This window comes from Oncorhynchus mykiss, chromosome 30 (assembly GCF_057628025.1).
Source record: "Oncorhynchus mykiss isolate SJ-2025 chromosome 30, ASM5762802v1, whole genome shotgun sequence".
NCBI lineage: Eukaryota > Metazoa > Chordata > Actinopteri > Salmoniformes > Salmonidae > Oncorhynchus > Oncorhynchus mykiss.
The window spans coordinates 41564357-41590622 of NC_143051.1; the positions used below are offsets into that span (position 1 = coordinate 41564357).

General features: G+C 41.3%; 1 protein-coding gene across 2 annotated transcripts; it reads left to right on the top strand.

Moving 5' to 3' along the window:
- Nucleotides 1–623: 623 nt before the first annotated feature.
- LOC110515899 (T-cell differentiation antigen CD6) lies at nt 624–25982 on the top strand. Of its 2 annotated transcripts, XM_090228332.1 has the most exons (16): nt 624–901; nt 1881–1946; nt 2543–2824; nt 4701–5018; nt 5138–5449; nt 5602–5667; nt 5797–5943; nt 12670–12786; nt 12963–13082; nt 13425–13499; nt 13624–13698; nt 14125–14214; nt 14380–14440; nt 18142–18144; nt 25490–25521; nt 25654–25982. In XM_090228332.1, exons 1-16 carry the CDS (start codon nt 850–852, stop codon nt 25788–25790), a joined length of 1953 nt encoding a protein of 650 aa, XP_090084458.1. In that variant the 5' UTR covers nt 624–849; the 3' UTR covers nt 25791–25982. The 2 variants fall into 2 exon arrangements, with proteins under 2 accessions (XP_090084458.1, XP_036826861.1); XM_036970966.2 differs by lacking the exons at nt 13624–13698; nt 14380–14440; nt 18142–18144; nt 25490–25521 and having other exon boundaries at nt 14131–14214.
- Nucleotides 25983–26266: the final 284 nt, after the last annotated feature.

Sequence of the window (26266 nt, forward strand, 5' to 3'; positions counted from 1 at the left end):
TGATCTGGAATATTGACCTCTGCATGCCCTTGTCCTGTCATTTTGCCTGCCCCTGTTCTAGTAATAAACTTTTGTTACTTCGACATTGTCTGCATCTGGGTCTTCCCTGAAACATGATAATGTGGCCCACCCCACCTTCAGCCCAACATTATTCTGGAAGTTTTGAGTTTAGGGGGTGTCACAGTATCTATCAAGTTTTTTTCCCTCTCAACAATCAATGTAATAAATTAGAGGCATTAGAGATGGTTGTATTTCGTTCTGCCTCAGGTAAGGGTATAAAAAAAACTGAAGCCCTTTTTAGACAGTACAGTAAGTAGCCTGTACTATCGTTGACTACCATGATATACAGTTTTTGAATCATAAATTCTCTACATTAATTTCCCGCCCACATTACATTTCTGATGACAAACAACTATGACTGTTGGCAGGGTCAATCAAATTCTAACCAACTAAATTCAGGTTAATCAAACAAAAAAAATAATGAATTTAAAATTAGATTTAAAATATTTGACATTGTTCTAATAATGAACTTGGACTGGACTGGTCTTTTAGTGACAGACCCAATCAGGTGTTCTTAGTTTCTTGACATATTTCATATGTTGTGAGTAGGCCTATGTGAGCACACACTAGCTATTTGGTGTTACAGAGGAAATGTGAATTGATGGCCTATGCCAGAGGAACAAGAGAGGAAACCACGCATTGTACAGGCACAGAAAGGAGCGCTCCGGATGACATTTTCACACAGTTTGGGGTTATGCAGTGATCAGAGCTAGATATCAAGGGAAACTTACATTTTCCTGTTTTCATTGTTTTATTTTCCAATAGTGTGTCTGAATAGACAAATACACTATGAATTTGGTGAAACTCATTTTAATCCTCCAAACGCTTCAATCTTGTCAAGGTAATAGATGCCACTCTACACAATCATTTCTTTATGAACTATTCTTTTTGATTTACTTGTTTAATATTTACAGTAAAAGTAACCTTTTCTGTAGGAATTTCAGTACTTCAGCATAACATTTTCTGCAGGTTTCCTCATGGTTCTACTTAAATGTTTGAATAGACTAAAATTAACCGCTTTGTTATGAGTTAAAAACAACATGGCATGCTCACTCCATCCTGGTGGCACAGTGGACTAAATTACTAGAGAACAAAAGGTAATTGGTTTGAATCATATTGATGCTGTGCCACAATCATTTAAAAATGTTTTTGCATGATTAATGCCAAAGCAAAATAATTTTGATCTGTGCTGGGAGTTAACCCAAACTAAGCTAGCAGTGTTATTAAAAGTCTTATCGAAATATGTTCTTAGAACTTTATTTAATTACCTTCAAATGACCTATAATTTTTGTTCTCAGAACTTTAATAAAACCTCAAATCCAACGTTCCCAGAACAGGCAAAATGTTCACTTCCGTTCTCAGAATGTTTAACAAAATGTTTTCCCGGTCATGAAACTCATGTCTTTGTTCTCAAAACCAATGGGAAACCAATAACACATGTCCCCACAACTTCCAAGGAACCAAATGTGCTAGCTGGATAACCCTTATTTTTGTTTTACTTTTAATGTAATAATAAACACTGTACGGCCTACATGGAAAATATAATAAACTACTACCACTAACTACTTTGTACAGTAAGCAGGTGGTTAGGCCACAGGGCTTTGTGGCTCAAGTAATTTTACACATGCATCTCACATGCTGGATTAACAACAAAGGATAGTGCTTGGTCAAGTGGTTAGTTTGAAAGTCTTCCATGTGGGAAGTCCTAGTGGTCAAAGGAGGTCACAATAGCATTGACACTCTAACCAATGAAATAATGGTACATTTCATTGCTATATCTGTGATCTAAAGGGATGTGCCATTTTTCAACTTTCTTTCAGCATATAAAGATGACTCCTCTCAAACTGGAAAAAAGGCATCACAATCAGAGCTTAATAAGAATCAAAGTGAGTTGCTATATTTATTTTTATTTTCTGACAAAGCCACACACACTTCTACAAAAATATCTCCATTCATTACTGCTGGCTTTGAGTTTCACATGTCCTTTTACTCCATCATTCACAGACACTCTCATGCATCATGACCAGACCACCCCAAATTATCCAGTTCTCAGAGCATTAATAAAGCATTTGGTGCAGAGTTTGAAACCACTTGTGCTTGGTTAAACCCTATTGTGTGCTCTCCGTATGAATGTTTTTGTTCAGTGTCAAAAGAATGTCAAACAGGATGTGGAGGTGGTTAAGGCTTTGCTGCTGTGTTTGAACTTTGCAGGTGCATTCCAACCAAGAGTTTGATAGGCACTAAATTACAGTGCTATGTTGTAAAACTATTTCACCCACTCATCAAGATCTTAAATGTTCCTGGATTCTGCACATTAATACCCATAACGTTTTCTCTCTATAAAGTATGACCATCCATTATGTTACAAATACAGCCTACATATGGAATCATTCAATCCCTCCCACTCTTATACCATTGCGATTTAATTTAGTGATATCGTTTAATAGTTAGACTTCATTCACTTAAAATGTCTCATTCACAGCTGAGCCCTATATAACTCAACAATCCAATGCATGCTCCTGGAGTCCCAGGATCCTTAGAGATGAGATATGGACTTCAGTCACATTCACTGCAGAGTCCAGAGACCAAGTAGCCCATCAGATCTGTATGGAACTTGGCTGTGGTGGAGTCTACAGTCTTAATGAGACCAGCGCACCACCCAACAGTACCTGCCTCACAAACTGCACCTACCATGAATATCATCTTCAGAACTGTTCCCATGTTGTGAGGATTAATTGCACAATGGTGTCCGATGTCGTTTGTGGTAAGACAGTTTGACTAGACAGGCATTTCATCATATGCTCTCATTTCACAAAATACATTTAAAATTATAATAGGATACTTTATATTGTTGATCATACAGTCTGTTATTTTCTACAAATGTACCATATGCATTACATCACATACAGTGCCTTGCGAAAGTATTCGGCCCCCTTGAACTTTGCGACCTTTTGCCACATTTCAGGCTTCAAACATAAAGATATAAAACTGTATTTTTTTGTGAAGAATCAACAACAAGTGGGACACAATCATGAAGTGGAACGACATTTATTTGATATTTCAAACTTTTTTAACAAATCAAAAACTGAAAAATTGGGCGTGCAAAATTATTCAGCCCCCTTAAGTTAATACTTTGTAGCGCCACCTTTTTCTGCGATTACAGCTGTAAGTCGCTTGGGGTATGTCTCTATCAGTTTTGCACATCGAGAGACTGACATTTTTTCCCATTCCTCCTTGCAAAACAGCTCGAGCTCAGTGAGGTTGGATGGAGAGCATTTGTGAACAGCAGTTTTCAGTTCTTTCCAAACATTCTCGATTGGATTCAGGTCTGGACTTTGACTTGGCCATTCTAACACCTGGATATGTTTATTTTTTAACCATTACATTGTAGATTTTGCTTTATGTTTTGGATCATTGTCTTGTTGGAAGACAAATCTCCGTCCCAGTCTCAGGTCTTTTGCAGACTCCATCAGGTTTTCTTCCAGAATGGTCCTGTATTTGGCTCCATCCATCTTCCCATCAATTTTAACCATCTTCCCTGTCCCTGCTGAAGAAAAGCAGGCCCAAACCATGATGCTGCCACCACCATGTTTGACAGTGGGGATGGTGTGTTCAGCTGTGTTGCTTTTACGCCAAACATAACGTTTTGCATTGTTGCCAAAAAGTTCAATTTTGGTTTCATCTGACCAGAGCACCTTCTTCCACATGTTTGGTGTGTCACCCAGGTGGCTTGTGGCAAACTTTAAACGACACTTTTTATGGATATCTTTAAGAAATGGCTTTCTTCTTGCCACTCTTCCATAAAGGCCAGATTTGTGCAATATACGACTGATTGTTGTCCTATGGACAGAGTCTCCCACCTCTGCTGTAGATCTCTGTAGTTCATCCAGAGTGATCATGGGCCTCTTGGCTGCATCTCTGATCAGTCTTCCTCTTGTAAGAGCTGAAAGTTTAGAGGGACGGCCAGGTCTTGGTAGATTTGCAGTGGTCTGATACTCCTTCCATTTCAATATTATCGCTTGCACAGTGCTCCTTGGGATGTTTAAAGCTTGGGAAATCTTTCTGTATCCAAATCCGGCTTTAAACTTCTTTACAACAGTATCTCGGACCTGCCTGGTGTGTTCCTTGTTCTTCATGATGCTCTCTGCGCTTTTAACGGACCTCTGAGACTATCACAGTGCAGGTGCATTTATACGGAGACTTGATTACACACAGGTGGATTGTATTTATCCTCATTAGTCATTTAGGTCAACATTGGATCATTCAGAGATCCTCACTGAACTTCTGGAGAGAGTTTGCTGCACTGAAAGTAAAGGGGCCGAATAATTTAGCACGCCCAATTTTTCAGTTTTTGATTTGTTAAAAAAGTTTGAAATATCCAATAAATGTCGTTCCACTTCATGATTGTGTCCCACTTGTTGTTGATTCTTCACAAAAAAATACAGTTTTATATCTTTATGTTTGAAGCCTGAAATGTGGCAAAAGTTCGCAAAGTTCAAGGGGGCCGAATACTTTTGCAAGGCACTGTAGTTTTTCAAGCTGAATCACATGAGTTGCACACTAACCCTAACTCTAGGGCTTGAGTAGAGCAAATCATGTTTATTGAAACTCATATACAGTACCTGTGTCTGTGGTTGTAGAGCATCAGGCTGTGAGGCTGGCTGGAGGCGAGCACCGCTGTGCTGGACGTGTAGAGCTGTGGAGAGAGGGGCAGCAGTGGGGCACGGTGTGTGACGATGAGTGGGACTTGAGGGACGCTGATGTGGTATGTGCCCAGCTTGGCTGTGGGTATGCTTTGAGTGTGACAGGGCAGGATGGTGCCTTCCCTCAGGGCAAGGATCCCATCTACCTGGATGAGCTGAAATGTACTGGCAAAGAGGAAAACCTGTGGCAGTGCCCAGCGTCAGATGAAAGCCATGACTGTGGGCACAAGGAGGATGCTGGGGTGGTATGCTCAGGTAACTCTCACCATGATGTTTCATACCCACAACAAACATTATTAAATATATAACAGGCCAGATTCCCCTTATTTATCTAAAGATCTTCTTGGTCCCTCTTTTCTCTTCCTCCTTTACAGAGCTGAAGGCAGTGAGGCTGACCGGAGGTGTGGACCGCTGTTCTGGTAAAGTGGAGATCCACCGTAATGGATCATGGGGGACAGTGTGTGATACCTGCTGGGGGAAGGAGGAAGCCTCAATGGTGTGTTCCATGTTGGGCTGTGGGGAGCCAGTTCATTTTCTAGCTTTCATACCCCCTTTCACTCACAATGATAGTACCCTGTGGTACTACCAATGCTTTCCAAATCACACAGACCTTTGGCAGTGTAAGGAGTATGCCAACAAGACAACATTGTGCGTTGACTCTAAAGCGGCTGGACTTATTTGTAGTGGTAAGTGAGATTATTTGTGCACTAAATAAATATTTAATTAATGTATACAGTGAGCACAATTTAGGTTTTTCAGAGAGACTCTGACAAACCACTGAAGGACATGTGATACTTGAAGCAGAAACAAATATTTTCTACTGTACTTTTTCTCATAGAATCACATGGACGATATCTTCCAGTTACAACAGAAGCAACTACAACAGTATTAAGCAGGAGGCCAGGTGAAAAAGTTAAACCTGAGTCTGAATTTTAAGATTGACAAAACTATTCAGGCTTTTGAGAATGTAATATATTCAAGATCAAATGTGTGTAAAATTGTATTTTGTTCCTGTATTTTGTTTACTTAATAGGCCCAGTGACTACAGCCAGTGTTTCAAATGATGGCTTCCCATTCTCCATGTCCCTAGAGCTGCTGGGGTGCATCTCCCTTTCCTTCCTTTTGCTCATGGCTCTGGTCACAAACGCTCTGCTTTGCTGCCACTACAGGAGGAGAGATGGTTGGTCCCAAACTGCCACATACATTCAGTGATCTCCATGCATCATATGTCCATGTATCTGGCAGTTCATACTGTAATATAGCTTTGTAAATGGTTTATTCTACAGAAGTGATGCAAATTGGGGATTGGAAAAAATATCTAATTTGTATCCTATTTTTCCCAAACCAGCGCACATTTCTTACAACATATGTATGATAGACATATATACAGTACTACTCACACACTTTGTTTCTATTGCATATTTGATATATGTGACCAACTGGCTCGATTCGGTCTTATGTAGCAACATTTTTTACATTGGATAAAAGTAGAGACCCAGAGCTGGAAAATTATATATCCTACACTACAGTTGAGGAACAATTGGAAAGTAATTCTGCTTTGAAAGTTGATTAACTTGTTACTTCACTTTTGAGAAAATGGCCTTTGAATGTTTTGGTACCTACTGGAGAGCTCTTCTTTGTCTACACCCATTCAGTGTTGTTCACACCCTCTTAAACTTTAACCCCACCCATCTTTTTAAGGATTTACATGTGCGACTATGTACTAAACAACCAAATATTTCAAGACTAAAAGCTGGTTTATACTACGGGTGTGTTCGTAAATTTAATATTGAGTGAAAGAGTGTGCTCTGGGCGTTCGTAAACTTAGAGCATTGTCAGAGCGCTTCGCTTTCAGAGCGTTCAGAGTGCACACTGGACTTTTTCGCTGAGGAGTAGGGTTGATCCGAGCATTCTGACCTAACAGCAGCAGTCAAGCACCCAAGCTACCTGGGTAATGTTGGCTAGCTTGCTATCTACTTCCAGACACAAATGAGAGAACAACTCACTCTGACTATTTTACTCGCCCTAGCAGAGCTGTTAGGATGTTTTTATATTATCCGTTGGTGACTGCAACTGTGCTGCTGGCAACAATTTAATTACGCTCTTTTGCCAACCTTTACTGACACCGGCCATATTCAATGTGTGTTGAGCGTTCGTAAATACATCAGTTATTCTGCGCTCTGGCACACTCAGACAAAAGTGCTCTGAAAACGGAGTAGATAGCCAGAGCGAATTTACCAGTTACGTCTATCAACAGTTTGTTACGGTGCGTGAATGAGGACCCAAAAGCGAATTAACGTAAACAGAACTTCTTTAATAACAAAACATAGGTAGGCTCAGATGGACCGGCAGATTCCGACAGGACAGGACAAGGTTGCAGCAAACATGACGATAGTCTGGTTCAGGCATGAAAAACACAAACAAGAATCCGACAAAGACAGGAACAAAAACAGAGAGAGATATAGAGGACTAATCAGAGGGAAAAAGGGAACAGGTGGGAAAAGGGGTGACGAGGTAGTTAGGAGGAGACAAGGAACAGCTGGGGGAAAGAGGGGGAGAAAAGGTAACCTAATAACGACCAGCAGAGGGAGACAGGGTGAAGGGAAAGGACAGAAACAAGACACAACATGACAATACATGACAGTACCCCTCCACTCACCGAGCGCCTCCTGGCGCACTCGAGGAGGAAACCTGGCGGCAACGGAGGAAATCATCGATCAGCGCACGGTCCAGCACGTCCCGAGAGGGAACCCAACTCCTCTCCTCAGGACCGTACCCCTCCCAATCTACTAGGTACTGATGACCACGGCCCCGAGGACGCATGTCCAAAATCCTACGGACCCTGTAGATGGGTGCGCCCTCGACAAGGATGGGGGGGGGGGGGGAAGACGAGCGGGGGCGCGAAGAACGGGCTTGACACAGGAGACATGGAAGACCGGGTGGACGCGACGAAGATATCGCGGAAGAAGAAGTCGCACTGCGACAGGATTAATGATCCGAGAAATACGGAACGGACCAATGAACCGCGGGGTCAACTTGCGAGAAGCGGTCTTGAGGGGAAGGTTCTGAGTGGAGAGCCAAACTCTCTGACCGCGACAATATCTAGGACTCTTAGTTCTACGCTTATTAGCAGCTCTCACAGTCTGCGCCCTATAACGGCAAAGTGCAGACCTGACCCTCTTCCAGGTGCGCTCGCAACGTTGGACAAAAGCCTGAGCGGAGGGGACGCTGGACTCGGCGAACTGAGATGAGAACAGCGGAGGCTGGTACCCGAGGCTACTCTGAAAAGGAGATAGCCCGGTTGCAGATGAAGGAAGCGAGTTGTGGGCGTATTCTGCCCAGGGGAGCTGTTCTGACCAAGACGCAGGGTTGCGAAAAGAAAGACTGCGTAAGATGCGACCAATAGTCTGATTGGCCCGTTCTGCTTGACCGTTAGACTGGGGGTGAAAGCCGGAAGAGAGACTGACGGAAGCCCCAATCAAACGGCAAAACTCCCTCCAAAATTGAGACGTGAATTGCGGACCTCTGTCCGAAACGACGTCTGACGGAAGGCCATGAATTCTGAAAACATTCTCGATGATGATTTGTGCCGTCTCTTTAGCAGAAGGAAGCTTAGCAAGGGGAATAAAATGAGCCGCCTTAGAGAACCTGTCGACAACCGTAAGAATAACAGTCTTCCCCGCTGACGAAGGCAGTCCGGTGACAAAATCTAAGGCGATGTGAGACCACGGTCGAGAGGGAATGGGAAGCGGCCTGAGACGGCCAGCAGGAGGGGAGTTACCGGACTTAGTCTGCGCGCAGACCGAACAAGCAGCCACGAAGCGACGCGTGTCATGCTCCCGGGTGGGCCACCAAAAACGCTGGCGAATGGAAGCAAGCGTACCCCGAACGCCAGGATGGCCGGCTAACTTGGCAGAGTGAGCCCACTGAGGTACGGCCAGACGAGTAGGAACGGGAACAAAAAGAAGGTTCCTAGGACAAGCGCGCGGCGACGGAGTTTGAGTGAGTGCTTGCTTTACCTGCCTCTCAATTCCCCAGACAGTCAACCCGACAACACGCCCCTCAGGGAGAATCCCCTCGGGGTCAGTGGAGGCTACTGAAGAACTGAAGAGACGAGATAAAGCATCAGGCTTGGTGTTCTTAGAGCCCGGACGATAAGAAATCACGAACTCGAAACGAGCGAAAAACAGCGCCCAGCGCGCCTGACGCGCATTAAGTCGTTTGGCAGAACGGATGTACTCAAGGTTCCTATGGTCAGTCCAAACGACAAAAGGAACGGTCGCCCCCTCCAACCACTGTCGCCATTCGCCTAGGGCTAAGCGGATGGCGAGCAGTTCGCGGTTTCCCACATCATAGTTACGTTCCGACGGCGACAGGCGATGAGAAAAATACGCGCAAGGGTGGACCTTGTCGTCAGAGAGGGAGCGCTGAGAAAGAATGGCTCCCACGCCCACCTCTGACGCGTCAACCTCGACAACGAACTGTCTAGTGACGTCAGGTGTAACAAGGATAGGTGCGGATGTAAAACGATTCTTGAGGAGATCAAAAGCTCCCTGGGCGGAAACGGACCACTTAAAGCACGTCTTGACAGAAGTAAGGGCTGTGAGAGGAGCTGCCACCTGACCGAAATTACGGATGAAACGACGATAGAAGTTCGCGAAGCCGAGAAAGCGCTGCAGCTCGACGCGTGACTTAGGGACGGGCCAATCAATGACAGCTTGGACCTTAGCGGGATCCATCTTAATGCCTTCAGCGGAAATAACAGAACCGAGAAATGTGACGGAGGAGGCATGAAAAGAGCACTTCTCAGCCTTCACAAAAAGACAATTCTCTAAAAGGCGCTGGAGGACACGTCGAACGTGCTGAACATGAATCTGGAGTGACGGTGAAAAAATCAGGATATCGTCAAGGTAAACGAAAACAAAGATGTTCAGCATGTCTCTCAGGACATCATTGACTAATGCCTGAAAGACAGCTGGAGCGTTAGCGAGGCCGAAAGGAAGAACCCGGTATTCAAAGTGCCCTAACGGAGTGTTAAACGCCGTCTTCCACTCGTCCCCCTCCCTGATGCGCACGAGATGGTAAGCGTTACGAAGGTCCAACTTAGTGAAAAACCTGGCTCCCTGCAGGATCTCGAAGGCTGAAGACATAAGAGGAAGCGGATAACGATTCTTCACTGTTATGTCATTCAGCCCTCGATAATCTATGCAGGGGCGCAGGGACCCGTCCTTCTTCTTAACAAAAAAAACCCCCGCTCCGGCGGGAGAGGAGGAGGGGACTATGGTACCGGCGGCAAGAGCTACAGACAAATAATCTTCGAGAGCCTTACGTTCGGGAGCCGACAGAGAGTATAGTCTACCCCGGGGGGGAGTGGTTCCCGGAAGGAGATCAATACTACAATCATACGACCGGTGTGGGGGAAGAGAGGTGGCCCTGGACCGACTGAACACCGTGCGCAGATCGTGATATTCCTCCGGCACCCCTGTCAAATCACCAGGCTCCTCCTGTGAAGAAGAGACAGAGGAAACAGGAGGGATAGCAGACATTAAACATTTCACATGACAAGAGACGTTCCAGGAGAGGATAGAATTACTAGACCAATTAATGGAAGGATTATGACAAACTAGCCAGGGATGGCCCAAAACAACAGGTGTAAAAGGTGAACGAAAAATTAAAAAAGAAATGGTTTCGCTATGATTACCAGAAACAGTGAGGGTTAAAGGTAGCGTCTCACGCTGAATCCTGGGGAGAGGACTACCATCCAGGGCGAACAAGGCCGTGGACTCCCTTAACTGTCTGAGAGGAATGTCATGTTCATAAAACAGCCCTCCGCCCCAGAGTCTATTAAGGCACTGCAGGAAGCTGACGAACCGGTCCAGCGTAGATGGACCGACAAGGTAGTGCAGGATCTTGAAGGAGAGACAGGAGTAGTAGCGCTCACCAGTAGCCCTCCGCTTACTGATGAGCTCTGGCTTTTACTGGACATGAAGTGACAAAATGACCAGCAGAACCGCAATAGAGACAGAGGCGGTTGGTGATTCTCCGTTCCCTCTCCTTAGTCGAGATGCGGATACCTCCCAGCTGCATAGGCTCAGCACCCGAGCCGGCAGAGGAAGATGGTAGGAAGATGGTAGTGATGCGGAGAGGGGGGCAACTGGTCGGATTCTTCTGTTACGGTGCGTGAATGAGGACCCAAAAGCGAATTAACGTAAACAGAACTTCTTTAATAACAAAACATAGGTAGGCTCAGATGGACCGGCAGATTCCGACAGGACAGGACAAGGTTGCAGCAAACATGACGATAGTCTGGTTCAGGCATGAAAAACACAAACAAGAATCCGACAAAGACAGGAACAAAAACAGAGAAAGATATAGAGGACTAATCAGAGGGAAAAAGGGAACAGGTGGGAAAAGGGGTGACGAGGTAGTTAGGAAGAGACAAGGAACAGCTGGGGGAAAGAGGGGGAGAAAAGGTAACCTAATAACGACCAGCAGAGGGAGACAGGGTGAAGGGAAAGGACAGAAACAAGACACAACATGACAATACATGACACAGTTGTTGCAGTGACATCATAAATGTTCTATTGAAATAGTTACTTGCAAAGTGGAGTCTTTTGCTTAGACATGTAGCTAGCTAGCTAAATAATGAATCATAATCCCAACTCATAACGTTACTACCCTGCATGAATCTGCACGTAGCTAACCAACCAGGTTCAATGTTAACTAACTAACATTGGCTATAACTAGCAATGCAAATGGCTCTGAGATACAAATAATATTACTACAGAGATCATACAAGTAACGTTTGCTAGCTAGCCAGCCAGCTAACGTTAGCTAGCTACCTAACAGTACACTTTAACTTGAAATGAAAACAACTTTCTGACAAAATTAGAAATGTGTAATATCTGAAAATGTAGCGAGCTAGACTGTCTTACCCGTATGCACGGCTGGGCGCTTCTCCCTCTTTGTCACGGATTACATGTTTGCCCTTAGTTTGACAGATATTTTATACAACAGCCTGTGTGTTCTGTTTTCAACTCCGTCTGCATTTTTGCGATCAAACGCCAGAATTTTCTCCATCTTCTTAGCTATCCAAACTCTTAAGTCCACTGATTTCAAAACTCTGTCCTCCAGAAAGTGGAAAGCAACACTTGTGCTGTTCTACTATGTGATATCTTTCAAAAAAGCCATGGTAGAAAGGATTACCTACACATACTGACCAGCTCATTTTATAGACAGAAGCACGCTACATGGCAGACCAGTCCGAACTCCTCTCTTGGCATGTCCAGCCCACTAATTATCTCAGCCAATCATGGCTAGCGGGAAGGCTGCTGACTTTTTCTGGGGCTAAACCAACTAGTCTCATAATTTCACAATTTTATCCGTATTTACAGAGGCACATGAAAGTTCACATGTTCGAGAAGGCATTTCTGCCCCAAAACGTTTTTTATATATATATATATATATATATATATATATATATATATATATATATATACACACACACACAACTACAAATTAGATTAGCATATTTCAATGTAATAATAGAACAACTCAAGATGCTCTGAAATGGTGTTAAAAAATTACAGAAATCCTTAATTGCTTTTATTTTTAAACATTACGTTTAGGAGTCCGGGTTTAGGACAGCGACCTCTATAGAAATATATGTATAAACAATGACTTTGTACTATATTAATTTAACAATATGTTTGTTATTGCCTTGTATTCAATTAATTAAGACCATATCAACACGTAAATAAATTTCCTTTTTTAAATAGTTATTTTGGGGTGGGACTGCAATTTGCATCATTTCTGTAGAATCACCTATATAATCCAATATAGATAATTTTGGATTGGATAGAAGCTGATACTCTAATATTACAGCATGTGTTTTTACTGTCCATAGCTCTCTTAGTCCAGCACCGACATGCTAACCTGCAAATGCCAACTGAGCATGACAACGACTACCGGGACTCTGTGAATCTCATCAAGGTCACAACCAGCAGCCCAACAGAAAATGATGGTTAGTGAATTAGAACACGCCTCTTTGACCCTGTTTTCCTCTGTACAGAGCTACTACTTCATCTAGACCCACATTGCCTCATATTATCAAATCTGTTTTGATTTGTATAACATTTTTGGTAACTCTCTGTAAAGATAGTGAACATTGTTTCATTTCTCTTTTGTTTTGCTTTGCAGTCCCATCAAATCCCAGATATCAGTGGACCCAGAGTAGTGTGGACAGCACCTCAGTGGATACAGACTATGAGCAGTGTGATCTAAGCACCGAGGCAGCTGTGCATATGACCACCTTTCAGAGTAAACAGTGTATTTTTTTCTCCCAAATCACATTTAATTCTTACATACTTTATCTAAGCATTGCACTTCAGAAGGGCTAATCAAGACTCCAAAATACACAATCATTTTGGACTACACTACTCATATTTGTGTAGCACAGGAGGTTGGTGGCACCTTCATTGGGGATGATGGGCTTGTGGTAATGGCTGGAGCGGAATGAGTGGAAAGGTATCAAATACATGTCTGCTATGTGTTTGATGCCATTCCATTTGCGCTGGTCCAGCCATTATTATCAGCCGTTATCCTCTCAGCAGCCTCCACTGTTGTGTAGCTAATATATCTTAACTCTCACTTGTAATTCAGATTCTATACGATACAAACAAGATACCAGGAACCCTTTTATGAGGGTTACAGCTCTGGACAGTCTATCTGAGGAAGGTGAGTCCATATTTAGTGGTGCACTCCAATAACGGTCTCAATGCCTGTCCTACATGACAGACACAAATGCACAACATTTGATAGCAAATCAGTTTTAAATGTGAGTTATTCACCAGCAATGTAGCACATGCAGGATACAACCATACCGTTTTCATAGGAGGCATTGTTGACCAAGATCCAGGATGCAATATAGGGGCCCCCAAGTGGTGAGGGTCACTTTTTATTTGTTTTATTTGTTATGTCAATTTTTTGATAGGGGGGGTTAAAGGTACATTATACCATTCAATGTTTAAGTTTATAAAACATGTACAAGTAGGCTGCTAACCAAAATAAAAATAACAGTAAGAAATAAATAGAGTTTAAGGAATAATAAATTCAGTATAAAAATTAATAATGGGCTTATACCTCCCATCCCATTCCCCCAAACCCACCCAGCCAACATGTCTCCATCCAATCGCCCCCCCCCCCCCTACTCCTGGAAACCATGTTTCCCACCCCTTCCTTCTCCAATAGCAACTAAGGTTGCTCGTCAGTCACCTTCCCAGAGGGTCATCTTTTGAACTCAAGAATGAACAATTCAGTGAAAAGGATGAGACAATCTAATGATGATTTGTGTTTACTTCTGCTGCAGTGGACTCCTTTGATTCTTCCAGCACCTCCTCCGAGGAATGCTATGAAAACACAGGCAAAGATGTAGAGAATCTAGTGACATCAGGTATGTCCCTGACTTTTTCCTAACTTTATGGGACCCGACATGGAAAAATGCCAGTCCCTATGGATTCAATAGGAGCAGACAGCACTGCAAACAAGTCACTGTGTTAATGTTTCAATTGCTTAGTTAATTTTCTATTCAAGCTGTACCTTTATTTTTCTCTCCCAGAAGGAATGGATCCATGGCAACCTCCAGTTACCCACAATGCAAATAACCACCTGATACTGTCGTGGAGAATCTTAACAAAATGTAACACTTACAAGAACTTGTGAATTCAATATAGGCTTTTAATACAAACATATCAGAAGCCTAGATGGTCCGCGGAACACACCCTTGTCCAGAGCACTGGCTCTGATTTATACAAATACAACATATGAGTCCATCCCACATGCAAATGAAGTTACTTCCCTCAGTCCATCTGCCACCATTATATCCCATTCTGTGCATCCTGCTTGTTCAGCTCGCCCATATCCGCTTTCAGTTAAGTTATAATGGTGACAGGACCTCTTCATGTCCCAAAAATAATACATGCCTATCTTATACTATGGGCCCCCTTACGTTCAGCCTGGTGTGTTCTTTAGTATGTCTGTCCTTATTAGGACTCGTAGACTATGTGTCTCTTCTGACATTCCTTCAGCATCTTCATGTCCTAAAAATATATGGCCTATGTCTATAGTCCATCAGTTGGTCATTTGGCTGACCCCCTCCTTTGTATGTCCCTCTGACCTTGGTATGTCCAGCTGTCCTATGCTCTCATGGCCTCCTGAGGCCTTACTCTGGCCTCCTGTCCTATACAATAGCCAATGCATTTTACCAGAATGGCAAATGCACTCTAAGTGTATCTTTCTCTTGTGTTACAGTATTATGTTCCTCCCTATATGTACATCTTTCTCCCACAAAACCCTCCTCTGGTGCTTATTTAGAACCAAAATGTATACTAAAAGGACATATAGGGTGGAGGCCAATACCACCAGTTGATTAACAAAAATAAAGCTTACAAATCACCTGGACCATACATCTCCAGATCCTATTTGAAACATAAAAGACTTACAAAACCCAACTAGACCAAACATCTCCAAACAATAACATAGATAGGAGTAAAAGATCTAGTCTGTAAAGAATAAAACACTTATAATCAATCATTATATTGTGAAAAGCAATGAGCATGTAGTATGCCCACACATCCAGAAACAATCAGCTATTCCTTAATCCTGATTCTTTAACATTTCAAGATATAATGTTACTTGAGTTATATTACCACATTTTACCTTTGTGTTTTACAATCATTACTTTATCAAATTGACTAACTCCTGCAGTTTCTAACACCCAAATAGTTTATTCAATTAAAACTTCTTGCTCCTACTTGAGACGTCTGCGTCTCAAGTAGGCACCTGGAAATGCAAATGCGCTACGCTAAATGCTAAATGTACTCGTTAAAACTCAAACGTTCATTAAAATATACATGTAGGGTATTGAATTAAAGCTACACTCGTTGTGAATCTAGCCAACAAGTCAGATTTTTAAAATGCTTTTCGGCGAAAGCATGAGAAGCTATTATCTGATAGCATGCACCCCCCAAAATACCAGCACGACACGTAAACAACAGATTTTGCGGTAGCCGGCGCTACCCAAAACGCAGAAATAAAATATAAAACATTCATTACCTTTGATGATATTCTTTGTTGGCACTCCTATATGTCCCATAAACATCACAAATTGGTCTTTTTCCCGATTAAATCCGTCCATGAATGCCCAAAATATCAATTTGTATGGCCTGTCTGCATCACGAAAAAAGCTCTCTTCCAACACGCAACGTCATGTTTAAAAATGATATAAGTTGCCTATATTCTTTGACAAAAAACTTCAACCTACTTTTATAACCCAACTTTAGGTATTTGTAAACGTTAATAAGCGATCAAATTGATCACTGGGCGATCTGTATTCAATAGCAGCTACAAAAGAAAACAGTGTCCATTTTTCAATCTTCCAAAATCGATTGAGGTAGGCTGGATGGAATCAAGGATCTATTCGTAATGTCTCAATGGATTTTTGTCAATGAAAATGACGTTTTTGGCGACATCGTGTGGAAGCTGTAGGAATTGCATCCGTCTCCATATTAAATTTGGTTTCCTTTAAATAATCCATGAAAGGGGCGCATGGATACTTTTTTCAGATTTCAGTGACCAGTTTTTCTTGCGCTTTTCGATGAAACACACACTCTGTTATAGTCACAGCCGTGATTTAACCAGTTTTAGAAACTTCAGAGTGTTTTCTATCCACACATACTAATCATATGCATATACTATATTCCTGGCATGAGTAGCAGGACGCTGAAAAGTTGCGCGATTTTTAACAGAATGTTCGAAAAAGGAGGGGGTAGGATAAAGATTAACTATAGTGTTTCCCACATCCATCCCATTATGCTGTAGAAACATTCATTTATTTATTTATTTTTCCCTTTCTTTTCTTTTTACAATAGTAAACCCATCATTATGACGATCATTCAATTCAGTTCTTATGTTGCACATTCATGTTCTCCCAACATATTTTTATTTAATTCACTTCTGCCTTTAGTGTTACCTAGTGCCAAACTGAATTCTATGTTACACAAAGGAATGTAGTATTTTCTCTGAATATTGAACATTTTGCATTTAACACATTCTTCAAATAATGCAAGTTCAGGTACTATCAAAAGATCAGACAAAGGTGATTTTCTACACAAAATACAATTGTCCATCCTATGTTTGTTTTTGCTTTATACTTAGCCCATTCGTACCACTCGTTCTTCACTACTTCTTCTCGTGTGGTGTCCTTGAGTGGTTCTGATTCTGAGATATCTGTCGATTCTACAATGTTTTTGTCTTGAGGTATATCATTAGAGTTTGTCAAAAAGTTCCAAATGTCAGTAAAGAACCCTCCTGGTTCTGATGCTTTAGGTTTCTTTGTGAGTACAGTGGACTGCTTGGTAAGGGAAGTTGATGTTATCTTAGTGGTAGCTACTGTGGTCTTCACAGCAGCTTCCACTGTTGTTATCGTTCTAGCTACCACAGGCTCTTCCTGTTTAGGTATTGGCGTAAGACCAATTCTAATGACAGAGGTGCTACTCCCTTCGGTCGATCTTGTTCTCGTTATTTCAACTATTAATTCTTCACCTTCAACTGGTTCAGTCTGATTCATGGTGAGCACCCACTCGTCTACTTCTTTGGTTAACGTCAGGTCACATCCTTTTGAGTCCCAAATTACTTCTCCCTTGTTTGATGATGTGTCCCTCCACCGGATGCAATCTCCGGTAAGGGTTTGATCCTTTTGTCTTCTGTTCTCCTGTTTCAGTTATGTGTTGAGGTGGAACAGAGCTTCTAACCTTGTCAGTCTTTTTAGATTGTTTGACTGGTTCCGCTCTTCTCTTCCTGTTTCCACCCTACATCTTGATCGTGTGTGAGTCTGGTATTTCTATTATAGCGTTCACTGTTACTTCTGTTATGTCAATGTCATTGTTCTTCTGTGGTTCTAACTTCAAGTGTCTGTTAAGGAGACAATTCAAGAGCTGAAAAGTCAATTTTGGGGAAATCCCCATTTTCTTCAGCTTGCTGGACTTTTCCTCCTCTTTGTGGGGTCTCTCCTTCTGTTCCTTGTGAGGCCTCTCCTCCTCTTTCTTCCCCTAAGGCTCCCTCCTCAGGCCGGACTGGGCTTCCCTCTGGAAGGGTGTCAATTTTAGGGAAGAGATGTTCCCATTCTGCAGGTGGTACTTCGGGGTCCCACTGTGGAGGGCTTCTGTCAAAGAGGTCTGCCACAACAGGTATGTCATCAGAGTATCAGGCATGTTACTCCCTCCCATCCCTGGACTCTCTTGCCCCACGGGAGTGAATTCGGGTTGTTTGCAGGTTCTCTCTCCAGTGTTGTCTCTCCTTCATCTTCTTCTGGGCGCCTTAGGCGGTGCACCTGACGTTTTTTGGCTTTTACTTGGTTCGCTGTTCTCTTGGCTCCTCCCTGGCGTCTCGATTGCTTTCGCTGTTCCTGCTCTTCCGAGCTCCTGCCTGATGGATCAGCATCCTCTGTGTCCTCATATCTATATGGTTGTGTCCTTCTTTCTGTTGGGACTCAGGTGCAGTGATTCAGATGGTACCATGGTACCACATCTTGCTTCCTTTCACTTGGACGGCCGTGTTTGTTGCTGCGGCCTCCTCGTAGGGTCCTTCTCTCCTCGGTTGATCCCACTTCCTCCGGAACACTTGAACATAGACTAGATCCTTCTGGTCCCCTTGGATCATCAGATGTGGAACCTCTCGTCCTGGTTCAAGTTTCTGCCTTCTTTCTGTGAGGCATTCAGACTTAGAGACTTATGGCCTCTGTTATATGATTACACCATACATTCTCTTACTTCCATCACTCATTACACAAACTGACATTCCAGCTGAAGCTGGCGAACCCTTCTCCATCTGGTTTCCTAAACATAAGAATTGGAAAACAAAGGACAAAACATAACAGTATTGACAATGTTATGTGTTATGCATGAATATATTCATGAATACTGAAATCTGAGACCATGACAATTCCCACTCTCTCTTCACCTGACTCTATGCCTCCAGGATACTTTTCTGCTGGACTCCACAAAAAATGAAAGCCCTGATAAGCTTCCTCGTGCTTTTACCCAGTCTTCCCCTTTCGGCCCCAGGTTCTGAGAGGTGTTCCCAAATCATGTAATTTTTTACTTAGTTCCCCATCTGCTCTATTTCAACTGATAAGCATGCGCATAACTTTAATCAACATTATTTCTTCTTGAAGTAATTCAACACTGAATGGGCTTTCACATCAAGCCTTCAACATGTTGTTTAGAGTACAACTACCCTAACATCTATCCTTTTTCACATGATACATTAACAAATAAAACAAGTAACCCCCAAACTCAACCCAGTATTTCTACAGTGGAATCTAGTATTTCTCTCTCTCTCTCTCTCTCTCTCTCTCTCTCTCTCTCTCTCTTGTTTCACGTCCTCTGTCATGATGTTTTCAAGCTCACCCATTATTCAGCTGGACCTTACTTCTTGTGAGACTTATGCACCCACCAAAGAGAGACATGACGATATTTACCACTGCAGGAGCTGTAAGAAGTATACCCCCAGCCTGGTGTATCTTGATGTACACTCAGTCTCCATAATTCAGCCCATGCCCTTCCATCTGGCCTCTTATGTGCTGTTTTTTCCTGGGGACATACACACTAACACATGGGTTATTTCCTGACAACAGACTTTCTTCTTATAGCAAGATCACTAAATCTTAATTTTTAAATAACAGCCCTATGTAAACATTCTGTCTCAAATACCTGGCCTCCTGCCACAAAAATATTCATAATGATAGCCAAATTATGGTCCCTACAGCAACTGCTGTAAGAATAACATGTAATCAGTCAAGTGTCTTCCAGTTGGAAGAATATCCAATCCTAACAAAACTAAGTCATAAGTTTCTTAGTAAACTTTTGCTCTAGTGTTCAAAATGCCACTACTTATTACTTTTACCATAATCTAGGTATGTGTAATGTTCTATTTACTTTTAGAATTGTCCCTATATTTTATATCCCTATATTTTTACAAGACCAACTGTCCTTCCTTTTCTGTGAGTTATCTTGTCTATTAATATACATTGTATCTATAAATAACACCCATCCGCTACCATAACCTTCATGTATGAGCCCCCAATGTAGTTACAGTTTTTCTAACCCATAACACATAAGTCACTACTCATAATTTCCTTCCATAGTTTGATACATACTTAAACATTCTCAAATCATTTTTAGTCAATTAATATCAGTCACTCCTCAGGAACAATATACACACTTATTTTCCTCAAAACAAAAATAAATTGACCAAACAAGAAAAAATAGTAAAGTAAATTATAATAACTGCATATTTGCAATAAATTACCACTATTTGTAATGTAATTAAACCTGGGGAAAACGTCCATCCGTTTCGCTCTATGCCCATATTGGTCTCTTTCTTCTTCATCCTTGGGTGTTATCGCACAACAGACTATACCTTTTATTCAATTACTTATATCATTCCAATGTTTCACTCCAATTACAATGACATTGTAAAACAAAAGAAACAAAAACCTTTAATCTAATATTCTGCAAGTTCTGTCAATCAACCTGTCTCAGGATTAGTTTCCAGAGCTTCCCTAGCCTAGTAAATTTAAACAGTCCTATATCCAAATCATAACTAAATGTTGTTTATAAATTGTCCAACCCAATATTCAGGATAACAGTCGTTAGTGCTTACTTTAACTCAAATTTGACCTTCTCAATTCAATACATCATCCCTTTAATAATTAACATTATACTAAAAACTTTTAGTACCAGTAATATCTATTTTCCAATACGCCCTTTTGTCTCTTTTCTATCATGAGTGGCCTGGTAATAAAAGGTCATTAGCCTAATCCCCTTTAGTCTTTCTTCTCCCAGCACATATCATTCCAGCATGTCTATTTTAGATACAGTTCACAGGTCATCAGACACAGTTGTCCCTCACTATTCAGCCAGTAGGGTGGGTTTGAGTTTCACACACGCTTGTTGTGGTGATAATCTCTCCCATGCATTAAAGCATTCTGACGTCACATTCCATGATAACTCCCTTATTCTACTGGCGATCTCTCAGACAAGTTACAGATGATGTAGTTATCAACATAACCCTCGCAGAGACACACACTCCAATAAACCATTTGGAGTCACTGTTATAAATAAAAAATAAACCTATTTGAATAACTAGTCAATTTAAGATTACAACTCTTCATCATTTTCCCAAGGAAATATATAATAATAATATAATTTCAAAGTGATGGTACACTTTGAATAGAGACTGGTGTTTCTCAATCATTTTATAATTAAATCCCACCTGTTCCAACCATTTCTAGTGAAGTTGATCAGTCTTCACGGGAAATTCTTAGGGTTCAGGGCATTTGACACCATTAAAATGTTTCCACTCCCTTTTCTTTAGAAACAACGTAAATACATTTTCAAAAACATTTCCATCCTTCTCCATATCCAATTTGAAACTGAATTGAAAAAAACCTTCCAAAGGAAATCCACTATCGCATATAGGCCAAGAACACACATGAGCTGGCCTCACTTATCCGGAACTCCAGTTATAGCCTTATCCAGATACTAAGACTTTTAAAGTGGCCGAATATCTCTAACTGCTTTCCTCAGTACCACAGTCTCCAATGACATTTTGACCAGAGAAAATGTAACCCCTTTTTTCTGGAAAAGAAATGTACATTTCGTTAACATTCACAATGTTACCTTTTAAATCAGCAAGCCAATAGTATTACATATATATTGATTTTATTCTATAAGCGTCTTAGCAGTTTCAGAGAATGACGCTATAGAATGTCTAACAAAACTAAAATCCCCTTACTTTTCCTGAGCATGCGATAAAAGTTTTAGCCATGCACAGAACGCATAGTTTCTTCCTGGTCGGTTATCTGTATCTTACCCTTAGAAATTGAAAACACCCATATATTACATTTAGCTTTTCTTCGAACTAATTTTACCACGTTGGTGATTTCCCATATACGTTTATTTTCTGTCTTTTGACGCTAATAACAACTTCTCCACGTATTTTATCACCACTGAAACTGTTGTTTCAATGCAAAATGATTCCAAGTGGGGCTATTAGTAAATCACATCGGTACCTTACTAGAAGTTAGGTAAAACGTGATCTAGTACGTATTTCATCACATATAAACTGTACTCTCTATGAACCACTTATTGATCGATCAGAGACTATACACCGCTTGGTGAAAATTCCATTCTTACTAACCTCAAAACGATTAGTTGTTGCTCTTTTGAAAAGGATGCAAACTCCTATATAGCGGCATTCTCTGCTACCGCACTAAGTTCCAGGGTCACCTGACACTCATTCTTCCCCCATACTTGTTAGCTCCTGATCTACCACTTCTTACGCTTAGATATTTTCTATAGCTCTACAAACCACTCGCACATCTGCGAGGGCAAGCAGAATCATATCTGTCCCCCATCGTAATGTATTTTCTGATGATAGAATGTTAATTAACATCAAAACGCTGGTAAGTTAAGCTTCTTGTTATGGTTTTATGTGATTGTTCCAATTCATGATTTTATTTATCCTGTTTACCGGGTAATGTTGCCCTACATTATCCAGTTTGCTCTTTCATATTCAAGCCGAATTGGAAGAATTAACGTGCGCTTCTTTCAGCGACTCTATGGCTTTATTAAATTTCGCTATCTCTATATTCCAGGGAGAAACAGTTCATTTGTTTCCATGCCACTATTTATTTCTTTTTCCTAAACACTCCCTTTTATTAACTATTTCCCAAGGTAGGGCCACCCACTTTCCCAGATAATAATTCATTAGTTACAGCACTTAATACCTCCTATTAAAGCCTACTCTATAATGTCTACAACTGTATTACTGAATACTACAGAAGCCTTAATGTCTTATTCTAGTACAGTACCTCAAATCCCACTGTGTTTTCCCTTTCACAGATATCATTACTATCATCATTTTATTAGTTTGCTTATTCTATTACTTTAACTTTATTCAGTGTATTAAATCCCATTTCATATAATTTTCCTTCTAATTCAGCTATTTATAATGTCTGCACTTTCTTATCTCTTTATTTATCCGCTTGCTATATTCTCTCTTAGCCTATTTTACTGTTTAATTCCTGATTCATGGTTTTAAACAAAGTCTCTCCTGTCCTTCAGGCTATTTTTAAATTGCAGCCTCTGTTGCTACAGAGTGCCAGAGTCGCCTGCTGTTTTCCTCCTATTTCGTTTACAGGGCTCGTGATATTTTTAATATGTGTTCTAGACTTCTGTTTTGGTGTCTCTCATGCAGTTTTGTCACTTTATTCTAGACCGCCTAGATTTATTTTAACCAGTATATTTTAGTTTATCTGTATATTTTTAAGTTCTTTCTTCCTACTTCGCATCCGTTATATACTATCCATGCCTTGTTTAATACCTCTTTTTAACACCTATTGTATTTTTTACAATGGTCGTTTAACACATTATCCAGTCAATGTTTTATCCTTATGTATAACTTATTTTGCCCAATATTTATCGATTTCGTTCCTCTTCCCAGTGAGAGTTAAATGCACTCTCTTTCTCAAATTACACTCAGTTAACTGTCAAAGAGGCCTGCGCATTCCTCTTCCTACCAGTTGGTCACAGACACACAGCCTGTTCTTCCTCTTTTTTCTAATCTGCTCATTCATCACAAAGAATTGTCATTCATTAGTTTCTTTTCATTCGTTCAATTTCTTTATTCACGTTCGTTCATTCATTCCCTTTGTTTTACCTAAACCAATCTATAGTTTCTAAACTTAATTCACTTTCTTAACATAAGCCAGAAACATTTCTATAATTTCTCATACTCTTAGCCTATCTTCATATCCTACTCACCCACCTCATATTGTTCTTCGTTTCGTATTAGATCAATATTGTGGCGTGACCTACCGATTTTACAGACCCCCGTTTAGTGAGACAGAGCGTTTTATCCGCAGGATTTATTTTGCAGTTGAACCCAGCCAAATCTGTCAGAGTTCTTCCGCTCCCTATCTATTCACCTGAGCAGTCCCTCTCTCTCTTCTAAAGGCGGTAACCGTGAATACACCACCCAAGCAGACCCCTTTTTCTAATCTCTTTTAATAAAGGGCGGTATTCGTGGATTTTCCTAACTACTTATTTATGCAGATCTCTATTCTTTTAGAGCTGTATTCATAAGTAACCTGTCCATGCAGTCCTTCTACTAATTTTATTGAAGCGGTATTACAGGATTTTTCTAACTACTTATTTATGCAGATCTCTATTCTTTTAGAGCTGTATTCATAAATAACCTGTCCATTCAGCCCTTCTACTAACTTTATTGACGCGGTATTACAGGATTTTTCTACCTACTTTATCTGTTTTGACCGTATGGGCTGTCCCACATATGCAATTTCAGCCATAGAGCGCAAACAACCGCACCACAAGGTCCCCAAATGAATGGTCTGGTGAGGGGGGCAGTCCGAATCACACACACTCGACCCAAGTCGCTCGCTCAGGTTGATTGGGCTGTGTTGTACACACATCCCAAAACAAATCCCGAGACAGTGGAGCCCGGCCAAGCAGAATCAGACGGAACAACTCCCCTCAACCAACCCAAACACGTGGGTCCGTTTGAACCGGCCGATCAGAACGAGTGCATGCCCCCTCCGCTAAATGCCCGACACCCGCAAGGTTCACAGCCCCTAGTCACTTAGTCCTTACACCTGCACATATGTTTATTTATCTATTTTTAACAACCCCCAAAATCACACATGCATGCAATTCATTGAATTCAAAAGTTTTTCAACATTTACTGGGTTTTTAGGAAATTTTAAAGAGAGACCTACGTGACGCCCTTCTCGCTGAGACAGGATCTCTGAAGCAATCTATACAAACATTTCAACTACATAAGAACAAGCTTACCTTTTTATAGTTGTGTGGCCACATTTGTTTGCAAGATTGTCCAAAGAAACTATCACCAGCCCGGAACGTCAGTCTTTGCGATCCCTTGGTCTCCTGGTAAAAGCTCACCAAGTTATGACATGGAGAATCTTAACAAAATGTAACACTTACAAGAACTTGTGAATTCAATATAGGCTTTTAATACAAACATATCAGAAGCCTAGATGGTCCGCGGAACACACCCTTGTCCAGAGCACTGGCTCTGATTTATACACAAACAACATATGAGTCCATCCCACATGCAAATGAAGTTACTTCCCTCAGTCCATCTGCCACCATTATATCCCAATCTGTGCATCCTGCTTGTTCAGCTCGCTAACGCCCATATCCGCTTTCAGTTAAGTTATAATGGTGACAGGACCTCTTCATGTCCCAAAAATAATACATGCCTATCTTATGCTATGGGCCCCCTTACGTTCAGCCTGGTGTGTTCTTTGGTATGTCTGTCCTTATTAGGACTCGTAGACTATGTGTCTCTTCTGACATTCCTTCAGCATCTTCATGTCCTAAAAATATATGGCCTATGTCTATAGTCCATCAGTTGGTCATTTGGCTGACCCCCTCCTTTGTATGTCCCTCTGACCTTGGTATGTCCAGCTATCCTATGCTCTCATGTCCTTACTCTGGCCTCCTGTCCTATACAATAGCCAATGCATTTTACCAGAATGGCAAATGCACTCTAAGTGTATCTTTCTCTTGTGTTACAGTATTATGTTCCTCCCTATATGTACATCTTTCTCCCACAATACCTTCAAGGAACCCTGATCAAACCCATTCACATGACCAGGGTAACAAGCTGTTCTTTCTTCTCATCTCTTCTCTTATCTCTTTTCTCCTCTTCTCTATTTTGACAATAAGGGATTTGGGATGTTACTCTATTTTCTGACACTGTATTCTGTTTTTCATGGTTTGTCACCCAGGAGTGGCTGATGGGAACAGTGGTGATTATGAGGAGGAGGGCCACCTGAACTCTCCTGACCCCAACCAGTCCTCCTCAGAGGCTGACTATGATGACATCGCTAACTACCTGGACTCAAACCTAGAGCAAGGCTACTGAATGAGCTGGAAGGACCTACATTTTACTGTATATGTCAATGTTTCTGTTAATATAAAAGAGTGGCTAGCTAATTGTTTGCAATGTTTGAAATTATGTATTAATGTATAGTATACATACAGTATGTAGGTATATTATGTATGTTTTGTATTTTGGGTTTTTAGGTGTGATAATAAAAATGTAATATTTGTTTAATATGCAGTTATGATATTTGTGCAGTTGACAATGATTACCGATGGAGCCTACAGAGGAAACCCTCACAGCAGGAATCATCAACTAGAAACCTTGCTTACATTTCTACAAAATCACATATAACTCTCTATTATGTGTGGGAGTACTTTGGAATAAATGTCCTAAATTATGATCACAGTATTTACAGTCTTGTCTAAAAAGAAATAAAACGTATTATTGTTTTCTTTAATCAGAAAAGTTAGGGGGGGGGGGGCTCCCAAGTAGCGTAGCGATCTAAGGCACTGCAT